The following is a 22,291-nucleotide window of genomic DNA, read 5'->3' on the forward strand; positions in this document are numbered from 1 at the left end:
GGATTAGCCACAAGGATCTGCTGGCCACAAAGTCCCTACTGTTACTCTGTGCTGGGACCTGACGTCCCCTCATTCAGACCCTCGAGGACCCCTGCCTCGATGCACTTGACCCTCAGAGGAAGCCACTGAGTCAGCCACTGCTCATTCTTGCCCATCTAGATGAGCAGCGCTGAGCAGGGCGCTGGACAGGGCAGGAGGCGTTCTGAGCACTCTGGCAGCTCGGCCAGAAGGACCATCCCAGGAACGAAGGTGTTCCTACTCAGAAAAGAACGATCTAGAGGTAAAGGGGATGAGGGAGCTGGGAGTAAGAACACGGGTGTGCCTGGACCCCAGAGTCTCTGGCTAGAGGCCAGCACTGTCCGACAGAAGAAGAAGGTGAGCCTCAGGTGTGAAAAGAAACATGTGAAGTTCTGTTAACTTCAAACCTTATGTAATTCAATATATCCAAGATAGCACCATTTCACCATGGAATTGATATGAAAAGTTTTAACTATACATATATTGGTGGTTTAGTAGCTGGTTGTGTCTGACTCTGGCTACCCTGTGGACTGTAGCCCACCAGGCTCTTCTGTCCATGGGATTTTTCAGGCAAGAATACTGAAGTGGGCTGCCATTTCCTTCTCCAGGGGATCTTCCTGACCCAGGGATAGAACCTGTGTATCCTGCATTGCAGACAGATTCTTGACTGCTGAGCCACCAGGAATCTTATATATATATATATGTGTGTGTGTGTGTGTGTGTGTGTGTACATATATATATATATACATATAATATGTATGTGTGTGTGTAGTCATGCTAAGTCTTGGAAACCCAGCATGCATGTCATACCTATGGCACATCTCAATTTGGACAAGTCATATTCAAGTATTTCAGTGGGACCCGTGGCTGGTGGCTCCCCTGTGGGGATCTAGACCTGGCCCCCGCTGTCCCTTCTGCTGGGATTGCCCCCTGTGTAGCCACGCCCACTTTACTCGGTCATGCCTCGGAAGTCTGAGACACTTGCCGATCAGATGCCCCGTCAGGGCGCTCCATCCACGTGGGAGCGCCGTATCTACAGGGTCGTGCCCTGCTCACAGGAGGTCTCCTGCAGAGCCCCACCAGGCCATGCCTCCCCTGCAGGTGTCCTTCTGGCTCTGCACAGAGAAGGTGCTGGGGAAACGCGTGGCAAAATGAAATGACGGGATGTTTGCATATTTTGGCTTTTCCAGTAGTCATGTATAGATGTGAGAGTTGGACTATAAAGAAAGCTGAGAGCCAAAGAATTGATGCTTTTGAACTGTGGTGTTGGAGAAGACTGTTGAGAGTCCCTTGAACTGCAAGGAGATCCAACCAGTCCATCCTAAAGGAAATCAGTCCTGAATATTCATTGGAAGGACTGATGCTGAAGCTGAAACTCCAATACTTTCAGCCTTTCCACCTGATGTGAAGAACTGACTCATTTGAAAAGACCCTTATGCTGGGAAAGATTGAAGGCAGGAGGAGAAAGGGATGACAGAGGATGAGATGGTGGGATGGCATCACCGACTCGATGAGTTTGAGTAAACTCTGGGAATTCGTGATGCACAGGGAAGCCTGGTGTGCTGCAGCCCATGGGGTCACAGAGTCGGACGCAACTGAGCTGACCTTGCATGTTTTCTGAGCTTGGTTTAGGACGGTTCCTTTGTGCACACAGGAAAGTCAAGGCAGTGGCCGGATGGGGTGGTGGCAGTGGGGGTGGGGAGGGTTTCGCAGAGGTTTCCTAAGCATCTCTTTTCCTCCCCTGTAAGTTGCCATCTGTCCCCAAAAAGATGAACAGTTTTATGAGTGTTTTTTTAAAGTCCAAATGCACCATGTCCATTTGGAGAGAACATATTGAGTTGTGAACCGACTGTCAATTTCACTGAAACGGTTTTTTTTTCTGGGCACCATTAGAGGGAAGCAAGCTATAATCAGAAAAAAGGAAAATTTTGTGGGGAAATGCGATTAAGCCAGGGAAAAATCCAATAGCTTAAATTTGGAGCTGAATTACCTATTGTCCTCTGAGGGTTCAAGTTCACCTCATTAGCCTACAAGTCCCCTTTACTGTGGGAGCTAAGAGAAGGGGCATCCGCATGCCCTCCCTTCCTGATTCATCTCTCCCTGCTCTATCTAGGCCCCTTTAGTTCACACGCCAGCCAGTCCCAGGCCAGGCACTGTGGCTGGTGTGGTATGTAAAGAAGGGAGGGTGGACACATCCAGACCAAGCCCGTGACACACACGCTCCCCAGGCTTGAAGCCCTTGAACGCTTACAACAACCCTAAGGGGCAGGCACTGCTCACTTCTGGTTTATAGATGACAGGTTGGAAGCTCAGAGAGGCAATATCACTGGCCCAAGGTCACGCAGCAAGCAGGAAGTAGAGGAGCTGGAGTTTGAACTCCAGAGCCCAAGCTGACAAACTCTGCAGCCCACCCTCGGAGAGCAACTGAAACCCACTCTCCTGTGTTTCTGCCTGGGCTTCGTGTCCCACAGAAACCCACATCTCTGCAAGTTCTGACGTCCTGGCTAGATATGGCAGACCTACACCAGGAGCTCCCACCCAGGGGTGTTTCTGGTCCCCAGGTTGCCTAGATCTGTCAGTGTCTGGAGACGTTTCTAGTTGTCAAAAGTGGGGAGCAGGAGGGAAGAGGTGCTGCTGGTGGGCAGTGGTAGATGACAGAGGGGCTGCCAACATCTCACGATGCACAGGACACCCCCACTCACAACACAGACTGTCAGGAGGGCTGAGGTCTCGTGGGTAGTTCTAGAAGGTAGAACTGATGGATCTGCTCTGCTCAGGACAGACTCATCCAGAGATCTGCAGACAGCCTGATGTCCTATGTTTAAAGTGAGAGATAAGCCCACTAGCCTTCCCCCAGAGGGAGCGGCTACCACAGAAAAGACAGTGAGAGATGCTTTGGGCTTGTGCTGTCTGGAGAAGAGAAGACAGGTGCTGCTGAGGGGGAGCCCGGCTCACTGCCCATCAGCAGGGCCCCCGGGACAGACGTACTGCTGGACTGCAGAAAGCAGGTTTGGGAGCGTGGGTGGAACTATGGGGAGCCAGGCTTCAGCTCAGTGTGAGGAAGGACAGGGAGAGACAGAGGGACCTGGGCACAGTGAGCCTCTCCTCCCTGGAGCACCATCCCTCTCTGGGGGATGGTGAAGCAGGGCATCCTTTCCAGGTCCCAGCCACCTGAGGATGCAGGAAGGTGCTGGGGGATAATCAGGGTGCTGAGGGATGCTGGGAGATACAGGGAATGATGAGAGATGCTAGGGGATACTGGGGATGCTGAGGGATGCTGGGGGATGTTGAAGGATGCTGGGGGATATTGGGGGATACTGGAGATGCTGAGAGGTCATGTGAGGTCCTGGGGGATGCTGAGAGATGCTGGCAGATGCAGGAGGATGCTTGGGGGTGCTGGGGGATGGTGAGGGCTGCTGAGGGATACTGGGGGTGCTGAGGGATGCTGGGGATACTGAGAATGCTGACGGATGCTGGGGGATGCAGGAGGATTCTGGGGGATGCTGAGGGATAATGGGGGTGCTAGTGATGGCACCCCACTCCAGTACTCTTGCCTGGAAAATCCCATGGATGGAGGAACCTGGTAGGCTGCAGTCCATGGAGTCGTGAAGAGTCGGACACGACTGAGCGACTTCACTTTCACTTTTCACTTTGATGCATTGGAGAAGGAAATGGCAACCCACTCCAGTGTTCTTGCCTGGAGAATCCCAGGGACGGGGCAGCCTGGTGGGCTGCCGTCTACGGGGTCGCACAGAGTCGGACACGACTGAAGCGACTTAGCAGCAGCAGTGGATACTGAGGGATTCTGGGGATGCTGAGGGGAGGCTGAGGGATGCTGGGGGATGCTCTCTCTTTCACACACACACACACACACACACACATGCACACAAAACCCTGCACAGCTCCTACTTGCCAGGCTCAACATCCACTTTCCAACAGAACATCAAAATCCTTTCTGTTTTCATCTTCCCAAATAGTTAAGCCATTTTGGATACAAATTTGTGTGTGCAGGGGTGTTTCCTCTCCAGTGAGCAAAACTGAGCAGGTAATACTTTTTTTTTTTTTTTTCTGGCTACAACATGTAAGGAAAATTCTGTAGTTGGAGGAGGTTGGCTTCTGGAATGTACAGCCCTGAGGCCATCATACTGCAACCTTGGCTGGCATGGGGGATGGGGACAGGGAGAGAACGTGACAAGCCACGACGCCTGGACTCACAGCGGCAGATCCTGGAGCTGTGGATGGGAGGGCCCGTCTGGCTGGGCACAGAGCATGCTCCCTGCGCCCTGGGCAGGTGGCACCTGCTGATCAGGGTGTCTGGGCCGGGGATTCCAGGCGGGGCTCTCCTGCACTTGGTTGGCAGTAAGAACCCACACCCTGCAGGCTGCTCTCCCCTATCTCTTCTCCCTTGTCTCCTCCTTTAGAGCTTCCTGGGTTTGGGGACTGAACGTTAGAATGATGTGCTTTGCAATCAAGTGGGGAGTCTCACTACCTTTTGGTCTTAAGTTTAATCCAGAAGAATCTGAGGCTGAAAAGCAAAAGCATATGGCTTCCTTCTCCCTCATCTATCAAGTTCATTCTCATCCTCCGATCCACCCTCTGGAAAACACGTGGCCAAGCGAGGCCCACGTGGCTCTCTGGAGCCCTGCGCCCAACCCCAGCCGCCCCAAGCTCTGGGCCCGCCGGCCAAGCTCACCTGGTGATCACGTAGGGCGCAAAGCACACGAGGAAGGTGCCTATGAAGGTGCTGATCTTCTTGGTGGCTCGCTGCCGCCGCCTCTTCTGCTCCTCCAGACAGCGTTCCCGCACACTGCGCACAAGAGGGGGAGAAGGTGAGTCACGGGGCGGGCGGCCAGGCACAGGGACTCACTTTCGCGTGTGCAGGTGGTGGCTGTGAGAGTGGGAACTTGGCCATGGAGCCAGAGAGACACGAGCTCAACTAGGCTCTAAGCACGTGACCTGGGGTAACTTGTCTGACATCACTGGGTCGTCATCTGTAAAATACGGACAGTAATACAACAAAGCTCTGCACACAGCGACAAGGGGAGGGTGGACCCACTGGGAGATTAGGACTGACATATATACACTGAAGTGAAAGTGAAGTGGCTCAGTCATGTCTGACTCTGCAATCCCATGGACTGTAGCCTACCAGGCTCCTCCGTCCATGGGATTTTCCAGGCAAGAATACTGGAGTGGGTTGCCATTTCCTTCTCCAGGGGATCTTCCTGACCCAGGGATCGAACCCAGGTCTCCGGCCTCGTAGGCAGATGCTTTATCATCTGAGCCACCAGGGAAGTCCATGTATACGCTACCATGTGCTAAACAGATAAGCTAGTGGGAAGCTTCTGTACAACGGGGGTACCTCAGCTTGGTGCTCTGTGATGACCTAGAGGGCGAGATGGGGGTGGGGTGGGAGGGAGGCGCCAGAGAGAGAGGCTGTATGTACGCATATAGCTGATTCACTTCGTTGTACAACAGAAATTGACACAACATTATAAAGCAATTGTTCTCCAATTAAAAAAAAAAAATGACATAAAATAAAGTGCTGCAAAAGGCTGCTTTGAGAATTAAATGCCTGAAGCATACAAAGCAATTAGCACAGTGCCCAAGCAAGTGCAAATAAACACACTCCCTAGGTAGTATCTCTAGTTCTTACCTTTACCTTATCTAATTCTTATCTCTAATTCTTTATCTTTTGATCCTGCCAGGTAAGTGTTACTTGCCCTGCCTTATAATGAAGACCCTGAGTTCACTGAGGCCAAATGATTTGCTCAGCTGGTAAGCGGTTGCAGAATTTGAATGCGTGTCTGGGTGACTGGAGGCAGGTACCCTCCAGCTGGGGCAGCCTGGACTCTGTGTGCATTGTGGCCCGGGCTTCCTTTCCTCCACACCTTCAGCCCTATTTCTTCCACCCCAAAGCCCCAGCAAGCCCAGGGCTACAGACATGACATTATCAGGTGACTGAAGAAGTTACTTGATTCCTTCAGAGATGAAGCTCGGTGAAGCTACAGGACCATTAAGCCCCTGGAGAATCAGGGACACAGCTCTGAGGATGCTCACCTGCACCTCTAACCACACCCTGTTCCTGACTCCGCTCTGCTCCCCACCTTTCGAGAACTGACATCTTAGGCCAGCTGGGAGCAGCGGTTCTTGCAACCCCTTTCCTGCAGCCTCAGCAAAATGCACAAGCAACAGCCGGGCTGTCCATCTCCACAAGCGAGGCATCACGTCCTCCAGATCACAGGCCCAATGTGGCCATGTGTTCCTACTTTTTACTTATTTTTTTATAATTAAAAATATATTGATTTATTTTAATTGGAGGATAATTACAATATTGTGATGGTTTCTGCCATACATTAGTATGAATCGGCCACAGGCATACATTAAAATAAATGACATGATTGCAGAAGTGGACAGGGAAGCAGACTGTGGACAGAGTCATCAGGAGGAAAGGTAACTTGGCAGAAGTCAGGCCAGGGCTGCAATGTGTGCATGAGTGCATGTTCAGTCTCTGTCGTGTCTGACTCTGCGGCCCCATGGACTGTAGCAACCAGACTCCTCTGTCCATGGGATACTCCAGGAAAGAATACTGGAGTGGGGTGCCATTTCCTTCTCCAGGGGATCTTCCCACCCCAGGGATCAAACCCGAGTCTCTTGTGTCTCCTGCATTGGCAAGCTGGTTCTTTACCACTAGCGCCACCTGGCAAGCCCAGACCAAGCTCTAGGGACATGGAATTTATTGCCCAAATGCCCTGGTCCTGCTTCCAGAAGGTGTGCAGGCGTCATCCTTGGCCCCATCCTCCTAAGGGTGGACTGTGCCACCTCTGTGCTCGGCTGGAGACCAGAGACATGACATCTGTGAGCAACATGTGGACGCAGATCCTGCCATGTCCACCTTGTACAATGGAAGCCCCTTTCTGTGCTGGGGGAGCCAGGCTGGGAGACGAGGCAGGCGGGCTGTATGCACAAAGCCAGTTCTGCTCTCCCTGCCGCATCTGAGGAGCCTGAGAACCCTCAGTTTGAACACAGCCTCGCAAAGCCTTCCAGACTGAACTTGCATCACCTGTGTCTCCTGCATTGGCAAGAAGATTCTTTACTACTGAGCCTCCTGGGAAGCCAGGCTGCAGTGACCTGATACCAAAATAGGTCAGTCTGTTCAATGAAAGCAAGGAGTGGGGAGAATGTTCATGAGCCAGGCTCGTGAGCAGCATGGACACCAAGGCAGCCTCCCCTTCCCTCCACAAGAACCAACATTTTACTAATTAATCACGGCTCTTCTTTGTCAGATTTCTAGCCACAGATGGACAACTCTATGTTACTTTGGACTGCTCCCCTAAAATTCCTGCAGATTTTTTTTCCTCCGTTGACTGTATCCTTCCAGGAATTTAGAAAGTTGAGAACTGGAGTCTGGCCCAGTACAGACAGATTTCATACTGGCTGAAATGTATTACTCATGACTAACATCATGAATTAATTTCTAATCACTCATATCAGTAGCCACCCACATTTCTTGATTTCTTGATTTAATATATATGCTATCTTAGATACTGTGATAGGGGTTCATTTGCATTCATTGATTTGATACTCACATCTCTATAATACAGTAAGTAAAGTCACTCAGTTATGTCCAACTCTTTGCGACCCCAGGGACTGCAGCCCACCAGGCTCCTCCATCCATGGAATTTTCTAGGCAAGAGTACTGAAGTGGGTTGCCATTTCCTTCTCTAGGGGATCTTCCCGAACTAGGGATTGAACCCAGGTCTCCTGCATTGCGGGCAGACGCTTTACCGTCTGAGCCACCAGGGAATCCCAATCCTATGAGATTAGGACTGATAAACTGTAATCTTCACTTTTTCAGATGAGACAGAGGCACAGAGAAGTTGAGTAACTTGCTCAAGATCGCACAGTGATCTGGAGAAGGGCGGCAGTGGGGTGACCGACTTGCCCCAGGTAATCAGGACTGTCCCGGGTTTAGTACTGAAAGTCCTGCAGCCTGGATGGTTTACACAGGACTGCTCGGTTTTCAGACCGAGGATCCCACATCTGAGGACCACTCTCCGTCTCGGGCAACCCAGGATGGTTGGTCTCCCTAAGTGATGGCAGTAGTTGAACCCAGGTCATCTGACTCTGAGTGTCACCTGCCAACTCACTGGGGTCATTACACCTCCCTGAGGATTTGTGTACATCATCTCATTCAGAAAATCTGAAGCATACAACCAAGAAGGCAGAGAACAGAAGGGCGATTTTGCCTAAAGTCACACAGCAAAAGTCATCGTAAATCTTTTCACTTTCCATTTACACCTGGGTGTCTGTAGCATCTTCTTGCAAAGACCTCTGGCTCTTGTGACTTGTGCAGATATAAGTGGGCATGGAGAGAAGGCACGGGTCCCCACCCTGGAGATCTGGGTGCAGTGAGGTGACCAGCCCGTCTTGGTTTGCCTGAGACGGTCTTGATTTTCAGGCTCAAAGTCACACATCCTGGGAGCCCTCACAGTCCCAGGCAAATCAGAACAACAGTCACCCTCGTGGCATGTCTGGTACATTCTTTACAACACAGGACCTCTTGTTTTAATAATGAAATCCTTCTCTCAAAACTCAGTGTGATCAGTGTAGGAATTGCAGATGTGGGGGCTGAGCTAGGAGTCCCGAGTCATCACAGTACATTCACCCACTGGAAGGAGTACAGGATTCTGGACATCTCCTTGAAAATGAGGATCACTTTCATTTACCATAAATGACTCATCAAGGGGCACCAGAGAATCTGGTGGTGACACTGGAAGCTGGCCCTCCTCCGGGGTGTGACCCCCAGCCATGTTTTCCTTTTCTCAGACATTTTAGAGTAACCCTGATCAGTGAGCACGCTCTGGCTATGTGTCCTAGTCCCAGCTGTGCCCTCACAGCTGTGTGGCCTCAGGGAAGTCACTCAACCTCTCTGAATCTGGTTCCTCATTTATCGGAGGTGGATTTCACAGTTAGGCCTATGGCTAGAGCAGCCACTTAGCAGAGACTAAGTGACTCATCTGCTACCCAGCTCTGGAGGAGGGAGAAGCTTCCTCTGCCCCCCCAACCCCACCCCTGAGGGGGCACTTGGGTTCCTGCTGAGGGTCTGAGGACCCAACTGTCTCCCCAAGAGCAGCATCTCCTCCTCCCACCACAGCAGACAATCCTGCCCCCGAGCCTTGAGGAATATTTAAAGACAGACATTCATTAAAGCTTTGAAGGTCCTCAGAAAGATAAACAGAAACATCTCAGGGACTCTCCGAGGAATAAAACAGACCCTTCAGAGGCTAGCACGATCAAGGTCACTCTTCATTGTAAAAACCTGTGCCTGTGGGGAATTCATTTTATCTGTTCCTGCAAAGCTTTGTACAGGAGAGAAGGATTAAACAGCAGGCACTCCACAGACACATTCCTTTTCTGGGTTCCCACGCTACAAAGCTCAACATCTTGTACCCAGAAAAACGTAACGAGAGTATGCCATCTGAAGTAATGAACAACCCTTAAGAAAATTAATACTCAGTCATTTTAAAGTGACCTTATCAAAAGAGATGATAGTAGAAATCTGCTCTAGCACAGATTTTTTTTAAAGCTGAGACTTAAGAATCTTGAGCCTTTCAGACAAAGCAAGGCTTATCAATAGAATGTGAAGCTGTGAACCCTTCCATGCCCGAGAGTCCTCTCTGGTTAATACTGAGTGGTCAGCACACAAGCAGCGCCAGAGCCAGACCTCTGGGCTTAAGTCTATGCTTCTTGTACTGACCTGTTGTGCGGCTTTAGGCAAGTCACACAGCTCTTTGTGCATCAGCCTCTTCATTTCTAAAATGGGGACAAGGTAAGTACCTGTGTGGCAGGATCCTATTGAGTTTATCTAAGTGAACAGCCCGGAAGGAGCTAAGACAGTGCTTGACTCAGAGTCAGCATTCACTCAGTGTGGATCCTAAGTGTTAATCACTCAGTATGTATCTAGGAAACAATGCCTACGGCCCAGCACTGCCTTGAACCCCCAAACTCCCTCCCACTGCAAACTTTCTCTTCCTGTATCTATGAGAGAGCACACTGCGACTACAGACTGTTGCCAGTAAGATCTGAGCTTGAGTCTGGGCTCCCATGCAGCGCAGAGGGTGAGAGGCCCGAAGCTCTCTTGGCCAGGTTCATTGGCCCAGAGTGCAAGCACAGTGCCAGTGTGTGTGTGTGTGTGTGTGTGTGTGTGTGTGTTGGGTAGGGCGGGGGGCGGGGGGAGCAGAGTTGGTCCCAAAGGCTATGACAAGACACAGTATTCCCTTGAGCCAAAAGGAGATGGGCTCTCCAGGTGACATGTGGGGTCAAAGACATGTTCCCCAGGAGGCTTCAGGAATGGGGCAGAAGGATGGATTATCCTGGGGATATCTGAAAAGTCAGCACATGAGGTGATTGTGGCTAAAACATGTGGGGGGTGGGTCCTGACTGACCCCCAGAGGACAGTAGCTGGCCCAGGACTCAGAGAGACATCTGGATTTGCCTTCTGGCTTTTTGGAAAATGAAACAAAAGGCTAGGAAACAGGTTGACTGATGGTGGAGAAAAGCCTCGAGCTTGGGGTCAGGACTGGTGTGAGCAATCCTGCCCTGAGACCTGAAAGTTGGGGGCCTGTCCTGGGCCCTGGATACTGAGGGATCCAGGCCTCCCCAGGAAATGAAGAGTTCAGAGCTAAGGGGATGGGCACACTCAGAACCCACATGCTCCATCCTAGACCAAGCTGTGTGTGTGTGTGTGTGTGTGTGTGTGTGTGTGTGTGCTAAGTCACTTCAATCATGCCCCACTCTTTGCAACTCTGTGGACAGTAACCCACCAGACTCCTCTGTCCATGAGATGCTCCAGGCAAGAATACTGGAGAGGGTTGCCATGCCCTCCTCCTCCAGGGGATCTTCCCAACCCAGGGATCGAACCCGAGTCTCTTGTGTCTCCTGAATTGGCAAGCTGGTACTTTACCACCAGTGCCACCTGACCAAACTCTAGAAATACGGAATTTTTTGCCCAAATGCCCTGGTCCTGCTTCCAGAAGGTGTGCAGGCATCATCCTTGGCCCCATCCTCCTAAGGGTGGACTGTGCCACCTCTGTGCTCAGCTGGAGACCAGAGACATGACATCTGTGAGCAACATGTGGATGCAGATCCTGCAGTGTCCACCTTGTACAACAGAGGCCCCTTTCTGAGCTGGGGGAGCCAGGCTGGGAGACGAGGCAGGTGGGCTGTGTGCACAAAGCCAGTTCTGCTCTCCTCACCACGTCCGAGGAACCTGAGAACCCTCAGTTTGAACCCAGCCTTGCAAAGCGTTATAAATGTGTACTTCTCAAGGCAGAAGGTTAGAACATCTTTCATTTAACAGTTTGTAAGTGCCAAAGAATTGATGCTTTTATACTGTGGTGTTGGAGAAGACTCTTGAGAGCCCCTTGGACTGCAAGGAGATTCAACCAGTCCATCCTAAAGAAAATCAGTCCTGAATATTCATTGGAAGGACTGATGCTGAAGCTGAAACTCCAATACTTTGGCCACCTGATGCGAAGAACTGACTCATTGGAAAAGACCCTGATGCTGGGAAAGACTGAAGGTGGGAGGAGAAGGGGATGACAGAGGATGAGATGGTTGGATGGCATCACCGACTCAATGGACATGAATTTGAGTAAACTCCAGAGTTGGTGATGGACAGGGAGGCCTGGGGTGCTACAGTCCGTGGGGGTCGCAAAGAGTCAGACATGACTGAGCAACTGAGCTGAACTGAACTGAAGTTGAATTTAGAAAATCTCAATATTCACGTAGATGGCTTGTGAAACTCCATTTGTACTATTGCCGCATAATCCATAAACCTTGGGGGCAGGCCCGGGTGGACCCACAGTCTAGATCTGTTAAACATGGCAACTGCCCCCTCTTCCCTGGGGGTCGTAACTTCTTCATCTACAAAATCAACAGCACAGGGAGGGCCCTTCCATCTAGCTTTGCACAGTTCTGACACCCTCTGGCTCAGCTCTCACCCTATAGCCCTTGATCACAAGCATGCATTATGTTTCACCCAAGGTCCAGTCTGAAGTCATGAACCTGTGCCAGCCAGTGATGCCTTCAACTACATGCAGAGAGCAGGGCTGCAGCATCAACACCAGGGGTCCCCAGGCAGGGCCCCCCATGCAGGGCCCCCCATCAGGGCTCCCCATCGGCGTCCCTGAGGGCACCAGAGATAGGATCTGACTATAATCGGTTCCAAGTTGTGATCTGGGAGAACTGAACCCAGTAGACTGAGTGGTTAGAGACCAGGTGGGTAAAAACTATTAGTAATTCCCAATTCCTTTGTGACAGCAGTAACCCAAGAGACCACTCCAGAAAGATGGGAGAAGGGGGGGTCTCTCAGGGTCCCTGATTCAACTTAGAGCAGAGAGTCCCTGACCTTGAGGTGGTGCTGAAGCAGAGGAATCCAGCCCGTCATCCTCCCTGTCAAATGCTCTGCAGGAAGAGCCGGCATCACTCGGGAGCTTCCTGACAAATGCCACCCCGGGCCTCAGGGAAAACTCAAAATTAAGTCCCAGGAGGCCAGCAGGGTGGTGGCTGTGAAGTGAATCTTCCGGTGAACAAAATCACCATAACCTGCCACCCTGAACAAGGAAGCCTGACTTCTACTGATCGGGACTGGACTCCCCCAGCTCCCAGGACCAACTGGCCCTGGAAGCTGCCTGAAGCCTTAGTGCCGGAGGATGGGGGGACTAGGGGCAGCCTCCTCCTCCGCTACCCCGGAGCTAGCTCTGCCATTTCTCACTTGTGGGGAAGAAGAGTTTGGAACCTTCAAAAAAGAAGCCTGAGGATCCACTGTCCAAGACCTGGTGCCCTCCTGTGAGGCCACCGCTCACGCTCTCCCTCTGGGAGTGGACCCCATAGAAAAAGGCGGGCTGTGGTCACTGAAAGGACAGTGCAGTCGTGCCTGCCCACTCCTCTGCAACCTCTGGCCAGCCTCCGCCAGCAGGGCCTGTTGGAATCAGCAGAAGGCAATCCATCCCCACCATCTCCCAGAAGCCCTTCCTCTCCCTACTGCAGGCTGCTCTTGGTCCTTGGCCCTGCAGGACCCCAGGGCTCTGGGAAGAGGGTTTCCTCAGGGCTTCCTGGGGCTCAGAAGCAGTGAGCATCCCCCTGAAAGGGCGAGGAGGAGGGAAGAGAGGCCCGGAGGCCAGCAGAGCACCTGCCTCTTCTCCTGACTCCCCCGGGACCTCTTTCCGTGGTGTCTGACCTGGAGTCTGTTAGACATCTGCAAGATTGGACCTGACCTAGGTGGCACAGCAGTAAAGAATCTGCCTGCCAATGCAGGAGACACAAGAGATGCAGGTTTGATCCCTGGGTTGGGAAGATTTCCCTGGAGGAGGAAATGGCAACCCACTCCAGTATTCTTGCCTGGAAAATTTCATGGACAGAGGAGCCTGGCAGGCTACAGTCCATGGGGTCACAAAGAAATGGACAAGACTGAGTAGCATCTTAAATGGGCTGAAAAGGAGCCACCGTCCTCCTGTTCTGGAAGTTGAAGGGAGGGTGGCGATGGGGTTTGTACTGGTCTAAATAAGAACTGATTCCTTTCCCAGCTGATTCCCTCCTCCACTGTTAGATTCTCAATGAGTGGGCTCACTCATTCAAGTGCCAGGAGTTCAACAACACTGCCTACCGCTTCTAGAGCGCTCCCCGTGAATGTCCTAGGGAAGACGCACCTTCTCAAGTGAGGTCCTCTCACCCCAGGGTGATGGGAAGGGGAACAGCACTGCGATCCTTAGGTGACACTGACCATGCATGGCCACGTGCTGCGAGGCAGGGCGAGTCTTTGTGTCGGTGCACACCTGTGGTCTGTTACACAGGGAGCTGACATACAAGCACGTAAGCCTGTGTGTGTGGAGCTCACACATTTTCATACATGGTTCACACGCCCTGGTGTCTCTCACAAGGGACGTAGTGTACATGATTCTGGGAGGAAGATTCTGCAACTAGAAGCTCTGGACCGGCATGTAATCTGGAAGGACCATCCTGAGGGGAACAGGGAACACAGGCTTACATGCCCTTCTGTGTTCAGACAGCGTGAAGCTCAAGGTCTTCTCTTTGTTTTTGCTCATGCGCAGAAGAACTCAGAACTGAAGGAGCCTTTGGTCAGACTGACTCCCCTCACCTAGGAGCTTGCTTCTTCCCGGCCCGGGAGGCATTCGCACCCTGGGGACGGAGCTCCCTCCCTGGCCCCTGGCCTCCCATGCACTGGTCCTCTCTGCCTGCCTCACTTTTCATGCCATCTTGACACCAAAACCCCCTTTCAAGGGTCCAGAGCATCAGGACATAAAATAGCAGAGTCTATAGAACAGAGACCCAGCAGCAGTTTCCCTCCTCACTTCCCTCTGCTTGTAAGGAAAGCCAAGGTGCTCTCAGGACAGCTCAGCTGAGTCTTTCTGCCTTCTGTCCCTGAGAGGCTGGGGGGTGGGGGTGGGGGTGGGGGTGGGGGGATGGTAGGACTTGCTGGGGTAGGGGTGGGGAGAGGGAGGCACCCTAACCCACACTGCCCACCCCGAGCTGCCTTCCTGAGAAACAGCAGCCAGGGGAGGATGGAGGTGGGTGGGCAGGTTTCACCATGGGAGTCTCAGGATGACACCCTCCCTCTGCAGGTACTCCAAGTCCAGAAGACACCAGAGGGCGTTGTCTGGGAGGGACAGGAGGACCTCCCCAGCCTGACCCAGAGCCCTTCAGAGGCTCCTTTAAGGACCGCAGAGGAAGGGGCCGCCCAGGACTCTCTCTCTCTCCCCCTCTCCCTCTACCTCTCTCTCTCTATTGCACGCACACACACAGACACACACGAGCAGGAGACAGAGGCAGTGCCAGGCACCAGAGAAAGGAAAGAGCCAGCAGAGCGTCACCCTGCTGTCTGAGACCTCTTAGCAGCACTCCAAGCATCCTGGTCAGGCTCTCAGGGCCTGATGAGAGCCATGCAAAGGCCTTCAACAGTGAACAGAGATCACTGCCTTCCCATATATGCTGTTACTTAAAGTGAACACCACACATGTAAAATAAGAAGCCCAGCAAAGTTCCGATTCTCTGTGGTTTCCATCCCCATGAGTCATGGAATGTATGCATTCATATCTCACCCACCTTTTGGGAGGTCCTGCTTGGTTGATACTCTAAGCACCTGTCTTGAGACTCACAACGTTGCCCCTTTCCCCTACCTCAGTTTTCCAAAGAGGACACGGAGGGTCGGTGTTAAAGGGGCTTGCACAAAGCTGCACGATGGAGCGTGGGGGGAGTCAAGGACCCCCTTTCCCACCCCGCGCCTCCACCGAGTCCCCCGCCCCGCGTCCTCACCTGGGGTGGATGTCCACCAGCAGCACCAGCGTCTGCATGGTGATCACATCGATGCGCTTGCAGTGGAAGCGGGCCACCTTGAGCACCTTGCAGTATGTGCAGCAGAGCACGACGAAGGAGAGCAGGAAGCTGAGAGCGTGGAAGGCGCCCGTGAAGACGGCGAAGCGCAGGCGCTCGTCGGGCCGCCGGCTGCAGAGCGTGCAGGACGCGTAGAGCTGGTGGAAGCCGAGCCAGGACAGGGCGAGCGCGGCGGCCGGGAAGGTGAGCGCGTGCAGCCACGTGTAGGCCACCATGAGCGCGGCGTCGCGGAGGCGCATCTTGGCGCGGTAGCTCAGCGGGAAGACCACGGCCACCCAGCGGTCGATGCTGAGCGCGGCCATGCTGAGCATGGAGTTGGCGGCCAGAAAGGTGTCGAGGAAGGCGGCCAGGCGGCACAGGCGGTCCCCAGCCGGCGGCCGCTGCGCCACGACGCCGGCCAGAGTGAGCGGCATGTTGACCACGGTGCACAGCAGGTTGCCGCACGTGAGGTTCAGGGTGAAGAGCGCCGGCGCCTGGCGGCGGATGTCGGCGCTGTGCAGCAGGCAGAGCAGCACCAGCGCATTGGACAGCAGCGAGACGCCCATCGTGCCCACCAGCAGCCCCACCAGGCCCGCGTCCCACGAGTTCATGGTGCGCGCCCGCCGCCGGCGCTCAGGGCCCGCCGCCCCGCGCCGCCATGGCGCAGCCCGCCGCCGGCTCAGCCCCTCGGCGGCCCTGCAGCCGCCCCGCGCCCCCCGTTCCCCGCCGCCATGGCTCCCCCAGCCCCTCGCCCCCCGGAGAGGGCGCGCGGCCACCCCGGAGCCCTGCGCCACCTCCCGGGCAAGCGCCCCTGCGCCGCCGAACCCGGAGCTTTGCGCGCCCTCGGATCCCGGACTGCGGGCGCCGGCGGCCGCCTCTCACCCCATCCCTCCGCGCTCCGTCTTGGTCTCCGCGGCCCCTCCTGCAACCTTGCTTTCTCTGCCTCGCGTCTCTCCGCTGCTTGCTCTCCTCGCTCTTCCTCTCTGCCTTCCTCTCCACTTTCTCTCTCTCCCCCCTCTGCTGGGCTTTCTCACCCACTGCTGTTCTCTCCGTCTGTCTCTCGCACCCCTCACCAGTTTTCTCCTCCCCTCTTGTTCTTCCCTCTCCTCTCGTCTGGCTCACTCCAGAATCTGGCTGCTTCTATCACAGAAATTCTCCGCTGAGGCGCGCGAGCGCGCGCGCACACACACACTCAGAAAGAACCAGCCCTGAAGGCTCCGGTGCGGGGTGATTGGCTCTTGGTAGCTTCCTGTCTCCCACCCCCAACTCCCCAATCCTCCCCGAATGTGTGTCAAAGACAGGCTGAGTCAAGGAAGTCTGCCCGAGAAAAGGGAGGGATGTCTGGGCACCTTCATGCCTCAGGGCTACCCATCCGAGCCCCAGCGCCAGCTTGGCCAGACGTGGACGTGCCCAACCTGTCCCTCGGAGCCTCGCAGTGCTGAAGTTTCTCCCTCTGTGGGCTGAGCGGGGGGAGCTCAGGTGGGCTCCGTTTGCCGAAATGGGAAGGAACACACCTCTCTCCAACCTCTGTGATCAAGCCCCTGGCCCCTGATGTCTCTCAGGGCCTCCCCAGCCTGTCCCCGGGGCAGCAGCTACACCCCTGGGGGCGCTTGGTTCACGGGGCTGTCTTCCCACCGCCCTTCTGCCTGGGCTTCAGCCGCATCCTCAAGCCTACTGGGGTGATGCTGTGACATCCCCTAGTCCAGAGAGGGCTTTATCTGGCCCTGAGCGCTCACAGGTGGATGGATGGTTCTGCTTGTCCAAGGCCAGTCTCAGCAGAGCCCTGGGGTGGCTGATAACTCAGCACTCCCAGCCCAGGCTCCCCCGTGGCCCTCTGCCAGCCCACACACCATGTGCTGTGGGTCTGGTGGGGCAGCTGGTTCCAGTCTGTGAGGGACCTGAATGCCACACCCTGCAGGAACCCTTCAGAAAAAGGGCAGGAGGGTGGCTGGTGTGGCTTGGTGGAGACCCTGAGAACTCTGAGCAAGCAGGCTCCCAGCTCCTCCTCGGGAAAGAGTGCACCGACTGTGGCCCTCCTGTTTCTGTCAGGGCCCCAGGTGGAGGGCTTCCAGGGTGATCCAGTGACTAAGAATCCGCCTGCCAATGCAGGAGACGCAGGTTCAAGCCCTGCTCCCAGAAGATCGCACATGTCAAGGGGCAGCTGAGCCAGTGCACCATAACTACGAAGCCTGCTCTCTGGAGATTGCAGGCTGCAACGAGAGGCCACCACAGCAGGAGGCTGGTGCGCGGCAACTGGAGAAGGGCCCCCACTTGGCACAGCTAGAGAAAGCCCGCGTGCAGCAATGAAGACCGAGTGCAGGCAAAAATAAATAAATCTTAAAAAAAAAAAGATCTTGGGGGAGGGTGTGTGGATCTGGGCTCCCCATCTTACCCTGTGACTGAACCTTTACCAATACACCACTGATGTCACAGGATCCTGGCAAGTTACCAGACCTCAAGGAGCCTCATTGTCCTCCTTTCCCTCTCAGGGTTCTGGTAAGAAATAACTAAGACACTGTATATGCAGAGCTGTGCCCACCAGAGGAGGAAATGAACCGGAAGCCAGCCATCTCCTCATTGCTTGGCGCATCACGTGGCCTGCTGACTTCAGGGTTGGATATGTCTTCATTAGATACTTGGCATCAGAGTGAGATAGTCAATTGCGTATCTCCCCTGCTCCCAAAGACTTTGTCCCCACAAGTAGCCCCTAGCAAGAGACAGGTGACCACATACTGTTTGTGGAATAAACGCGTGAGCTAAACACTGCTCTGAGCACCGTTGGGTCTACTCTTCTTATACTTCAGGGTTTATCAGAATCACCTGGGAAACTTGGGATGCTGGTTAAGAGTTAGATTCCTGGGTCACGAATCTGAGGCCGGATTGGGACTGACCCAAACCGACCATTCTTATGAGTTGTTCAGGTGATACTGATGAGGGTGGTCCATGACCATGCCCTGAGGAGCAAAGTCCAGGAGATGCAGTCAGGTGGGGGCGCTGGATGCCAACTCATCACGTGGTACTTCCTCCAGCAGTGGCCTAATGCTTTGGCCTGGAGGTTCCTGCTGGAGGGTCACCAGTGTGTGTAGGAAGTGCAGAGTGAAGTATTAACTAGTCTCTTACAGCACAGTGGAGTTTATAAGACACGTCCAAACATTATTGCACTCCATTTCATCCCTGCCTAATGACAAGAAAAAAAAGCTTCTCATCCATATTTTTGACTGAGACTCAAAAAGATTAAGTGACAGAACTGGTCAGGGAGGAAGCCATCATCTCTAACTCCATATGCTGCCCCCCTTCTGCACATTCCAGAGGTCCTCAGTCACTTTCTCAAGTGAGTGTCCTTGGTCTGGAACTAGAAAGTATCTCAACTTTGCAACATCAAAATGATCTTGGTGATCAGGTAACCAGGCGCAGCAGCCATAAACCAAGGATCACACACACACACACCATACATCATTTTGAAAATCATTTGCTTCCTGAGATTTTAAAGGCAATATTGAAAGGTTAAAATGGCAGAAAGCCACTCAGAACATTTAACTCAGTTTCTTAAAGAAAAGAAGCTCATCTTCTTCTGGTTGTGAACAATATTTCCTGCTCCTGGGGTGGGGCCAGGTGCGGGGGGTGGGCATGCTGTGGGAGGGCTGGTCTCCTTAGGGACCAGGTCCTCAGCTCCCAGGCTGGGCTTCACTGAGCACAGGTCTGACAGCTCCAGACCAGCAATGAGTCACACTCACTGAGGAAGCAAGATGCCTGTCCGTGTCCAGGCTTTGATACAAGGTTTCTATTGCTCCTCAGGAAAGGGGGCCCACATAACCAGGAGATGAATCTTCAGGGCCTGGAGTGTGCCTGTCAGGAGGCTACACTGTGGCCAGATCTGCATGTCAGGCTTCTCTGAGCTGGAGAGAAGTGATGGGATATTCATGACAGTGTTAACATGAGTCATTAAGTGCTGTCGTTGAGCCCTGAGGGAGGGCTCAGCAGGGTTGAATCTCACCCACTTTGATGGTTTACTATAGTTCCACACGGAGGCAGATACACAGACATGTCCTTGGGAATCCTTGCCTCAACGCTTCAACACAGATATCATGATCCCAACTTGATGAGGCAAAGGAGCTGAGACCCAGAAATGTCCTTAATTTGCTCAAGGTCACTCCAAGTTGGCATCAATACCCATTCCTTTCTCCAGGAGATCTTCCAGACCCAGGGATGGAACCTGGGTCTCCTGCCTTGCAGGTGGATTTTTTACCATCTGGGCCCCCAGGGAAGCCCCATAAATAAGGCAGTGTAAGCTAACTAAGAAGGTAGAGTCATCGTGTGAATTGGAATCCACATCTATTGGACATTAAACATGTTCTCCCCACTGTATTTATCACACACAGTTTATCACACACATGTGCTTGAACACAGACACGCATGACTCATAAACTACAGTGAGATGTTAGAGACTGAGTGGCCCTGTCCACAGCTATCTTGAGACAGATAGGAAAGGTTTATACAAACTGTCACCAAAATGTCACCAATGCCCCAAGAGAGGTCTCACTGAAGTAGCTACAGAGAACACATCCCTTTGGGGAATGGAGGATTCTGGATTTCTGCAAGTGAAGGGGAAGCCTGGAAACTTGTGTTCCGGGGGAGGGAGGTGCCTAAGTGTGAGCCCAGAGGCTGAAACCTGGTGTGTATTTGTGGCTCTGGAGCAAAGGTAGGCCTGCAGAAAGGCTGAAAAGGCAGGTGGCGGTGAATCCTAGACACCAGCCCAATGCCAGACTGAAGGACAGAAATGTCAGTCCCTTTCAGATGACAGCTTCCAGGCCCTGAAACCTCTAACTGCTATAGGGACACGTCCCTGAGTCTCCCAGCAGGTCTGCATTTTCTAAACACTTACACACCCGCTACCTCATGTGACCTAGAGAACCCCGGGGGGCCAAGGAGTGACCCAGAGATGCTCCCTTTGCTCAGGGCCATGACTCACTGTCCAGTGTTCTCTCTCTCTGCTGCCAGCTGCTGCCCACTCCCAGACTCGTGGTTCCTTCCCAGGCAGGTTGTTTTTGCACACCTCCTGGTCCAGCCCTGCAGCTGGGCAAGCAGAATCAACTGAGCAGAGTCTTTCCAATGGGATCGTCTAGCCTCTGGCTCACATGCTGGTTATCAGAGGAACTAGCTTTCTGGGCAGGGCCTTTGTCACTTCTCAGTCTCCATGGTTGTCCCAGCCCCCATAGTCCAGGCATAGCAGGAAATGGGCCCAGAGAAGGGAGGAAGAAATCAGCTACCTGACAGCCTCTCTTGGTGATCTCCTGGGAATAGCTGAGCCACCTCTGTCTGAGGGGACACAGGATGTATGGAATGCTTGTCAACTGTCAGAGGCTGGTTGTCATCCAGACCCTCTGTCTACATAATCTCATTTAAGTTCCACCACTGCCCTGTATCAGAGACTGCAGTTATCCCCACCATATGGCTTAGGAAATTGAGGTTGAAAAGGTTAAGTGGCTGCCCAGCGTGTCAGAACTATGGAGGGATTCCCGTCTGACTCAGCACCTATGTGTGTAATCACCATGACTCTGTTCTGATGCACAGATTGAACACCCCTGCTTCTACCTCTCCTGGTGATGCCTGATCAGCCATCACTCCCACTCTCCCCTCCTCAACCTCCCTTTCTAAACGGGATCCTTGGGCTGCATGCCACCTGGGGGGCGCGTAGGAAGTCAGTAAGTGATCATGGATATGTGTAACCATGTCTGAGAGCTCCCTGTGGGCCAGGCCTTATGGTTCATAGGAGGGGAACTGCCATTCCACTTGCAGATGGGGTGACAGTCTTCCAGCTAAGTAGCTTGCCCAAGATCTCATGGCCTGTGGCAGGGCTGAGATTGGAATGACAATTCCCTCCCCACCTTACCTAGCTCAGGGCTCTACCACCTACACCAACAGCTGCCCCCACAGCTGGGAAAACAGAAGGAGTTTCAGTCCAGCTAGAGTCTGCCTAGCCCAGATATGGGGCCTTTTCTCCCCCACTGAACTTACCATTGTCCACAGAGCCAGCCAGGGAGGCTTGCACTTTGCCTTGAAAATCCATTAAACCTGTCCGTGGCGGCAGCCTCTCCTTTATTTGAAACCTGCATGGGCTCCAGGAGGACAAAAGTGTGTGATTGATCTTCCTGAGTGTTAGGCTGTGAGGCGCTGAACCAGTCCATGAACAATGGCTTCTCGGAGTTAGGACTGACTTCTAAGGCTGTCTAGCCTCTGTTCATTTCCTGTCTCTGAGGTGCAGTGGAGCAGTGGAGCTTGTCATGTATCCTCAGGAATAGAATGTTCAGAAAGAGCTATTTCTTTAAGCTTCTTGTCCCACTCCTGTCTCTACTTCATTGCAACCACTTCCTGGGACCAGGGGACCTAAGCAGTTGGAAGCCAGGAGACTCCTGCCAAGGACTGAAGTCCAGAAAGTTCAGCACTGAGACAGTGGACAGCTCCTCTTTTCCCAATCTCTCGCCTGTCCTCTGATCATTTTCAAAGAAACATTGGCTGTGGAGCCCAGCGCTGGCCTCCAGGTGCTGTGTCTATTGACTTCTGAAGTTACGTCTTTAAAAATGAGGCAGGGAATTCCCTGGTGGTCTGGTGGTTAGCATTCCATGCATTCGCTGATGAGGGCCTGGGTTCGATCCCTGATTAGAGAACTGGGAACCTACAAATCACACAGCCACGGCCAATAAATTAGTAAAATAAAATAAAAATGAGCCAGGCCCAGCTCTCATTTATTTAGCAGATTCTGGGCCACTTCCTCCCATTTTGCATACTCAGAAACTGAGGCTCATGGTCCTGTGTCTGTTGAGAAGCAGTATTGGAAGTCTGGAGAGAAGTCTGCTGTATTAGAGAGAAGTCTGTTGGAATCCAA

At 53.2% G+C, this 22,291-nt stretch overlaps 1 protein-coding gene across 1 annotated transcript in view; it reads right to left on the reverse strand.

Moving 5' to 3' along the window:
• Positions 1 to 16,065, reverse strand: part of GPR26 (G protein-coupled receptor 26) — a 29,094-nt gene extending 13,029 nt beyond the window's left edge. Inside the window, exons 1-2 of the mRNA XM_027529066.1 lie at positions 15,352 to 16,065; positions 4,712 to 4,825 (exon numbers count right to left, since the gene is read on the reverse strand). Coding sequence (XP_027384867.1) covers positions 4,712 to 4,825; positions 15,352 to 16,019 — 782 coding nt within the window. The 5' untranslated portion in view covers positions 16,020 to 16,065. The remainder of the gene's footprint in view (positions 1 to 4,711; positions 4,826 to 15,351) is intronic.
• Positions 16,066 to 22,291: the final 6,226 nt, after the last annotated feature.

The sequence above is a fragment of the Bos indicus x Bos taurus genome, chromosome 26 (assembly GCF_003369695.1).
Source record: "Bos indicus x Bos taurus breed Angus x Brahman F1 hybrid chromosome 26, Bos_hybrid_MaternalHap_v2.0, whole genome shotgun sequence".
NCBI classification, from domain to species: domain Eukaryota; kingdom Metazoa; phylum Chordata; class Mammalia; order Artiodactyla; family Bovidae; genus Bos; species Bos indicus x Bos taurus.